We start from the raw sequence: 611 nt of genomic DNA, 5'->3' as shown, positions 1-611 counted from the left end.
AGCAACAGCAATGTCTCTTGGGATTTCTATGGCAGCTCTGTGTGTGGTGAGCAGCCTTATTCATTTCAGTTGGGTGGAAAGGACGTGCAGGAGTTAAGAGAACTTTTCTCTCTAGTGTGGATGAAGGCTTGGGGCGGGTGCCATGAGCAGGGCTGGCTTGGGAAAGACTTTCTGTTTGGAGAACAGCTGGAATCTTGCTCTGGCTTAACTGATCCCCACCTCTCTCTCTCGTTTGCCCTCCCTTAGAACCAGATGATGAAAGTGGTTATGACGTTTTAGCAAACCCCCCTGGACCAGAGGATGAGGACGATGATAATGACACCTGCAGCGACATGTTTGAATTCGAGTTCTCAGAAAGCCCCCTCTTGCCGTGTTATAATGTCCAAGTGTCCGTTGCTCAAGGGTGAGCATGCCCAGCGTGAGACTGAGAAGCAGCAGATGAGGGTCGGGGGGTCGGGGGGGTGAGTGAATTCCTCACCAAGTGTCCACCAACTTCACACGCTGCAGTAGAATTTTGCCAGGAAAGGGGTGGGTTGGGGTGGGGGATCCCAGCAAACTGCCCTCATCGTAATACACCCCACAGCCCAAAGGACACAAGAGCCAGTGGCTGG

At 52.7% G+C, this 611-nt stretch overlaps 1 protein-coding gene across 1 annotated transcript in view; it reads left to right on the top strand.

Moving 5' to 3' along the window:
- The first annotated feature begins 6 nt into the window (after nucleotides 1–6).
- LOC104995487 (BCL-6 corepressor-like) overlaps nucleotides 7–611 on the top strand; it is a 5,170-nt gene continuing 4,565 nt past the window's right edge. The window contains exons 1-2 of the mRNA XM_010849365.1: nucleotides 7–46; nucleotides 247–403. Coding sequence (XP_010847667.1) covers nucleotides 333–403 — 71 coding nt within the window. The 5' untranslated portion in view covers nucleotides 7–46; nucleotides 247–332. The remainder of the gene's footprint in view (nucleotides 47–246; nucleotides 404–611) is intronic.

This window comes from Bison bison, unplaced genomic scaffold (assembly GCF_000754665.1).
Source record: "Bison bison bison isolate TAMUID 2011002044 unplaced genomic scaffold, Bison_UMD1.0 scf7180017850846, whole genome shotgun sequence".
Lineage (NCBI taxonomy): Eukaryota > Metazoa > Chordata > Mammalia > Artiodactyla > Bovidae > Bison > Bison bison.
This window is presented reverse-complemented; position numbering and strand designations above follow the sequence as displayed.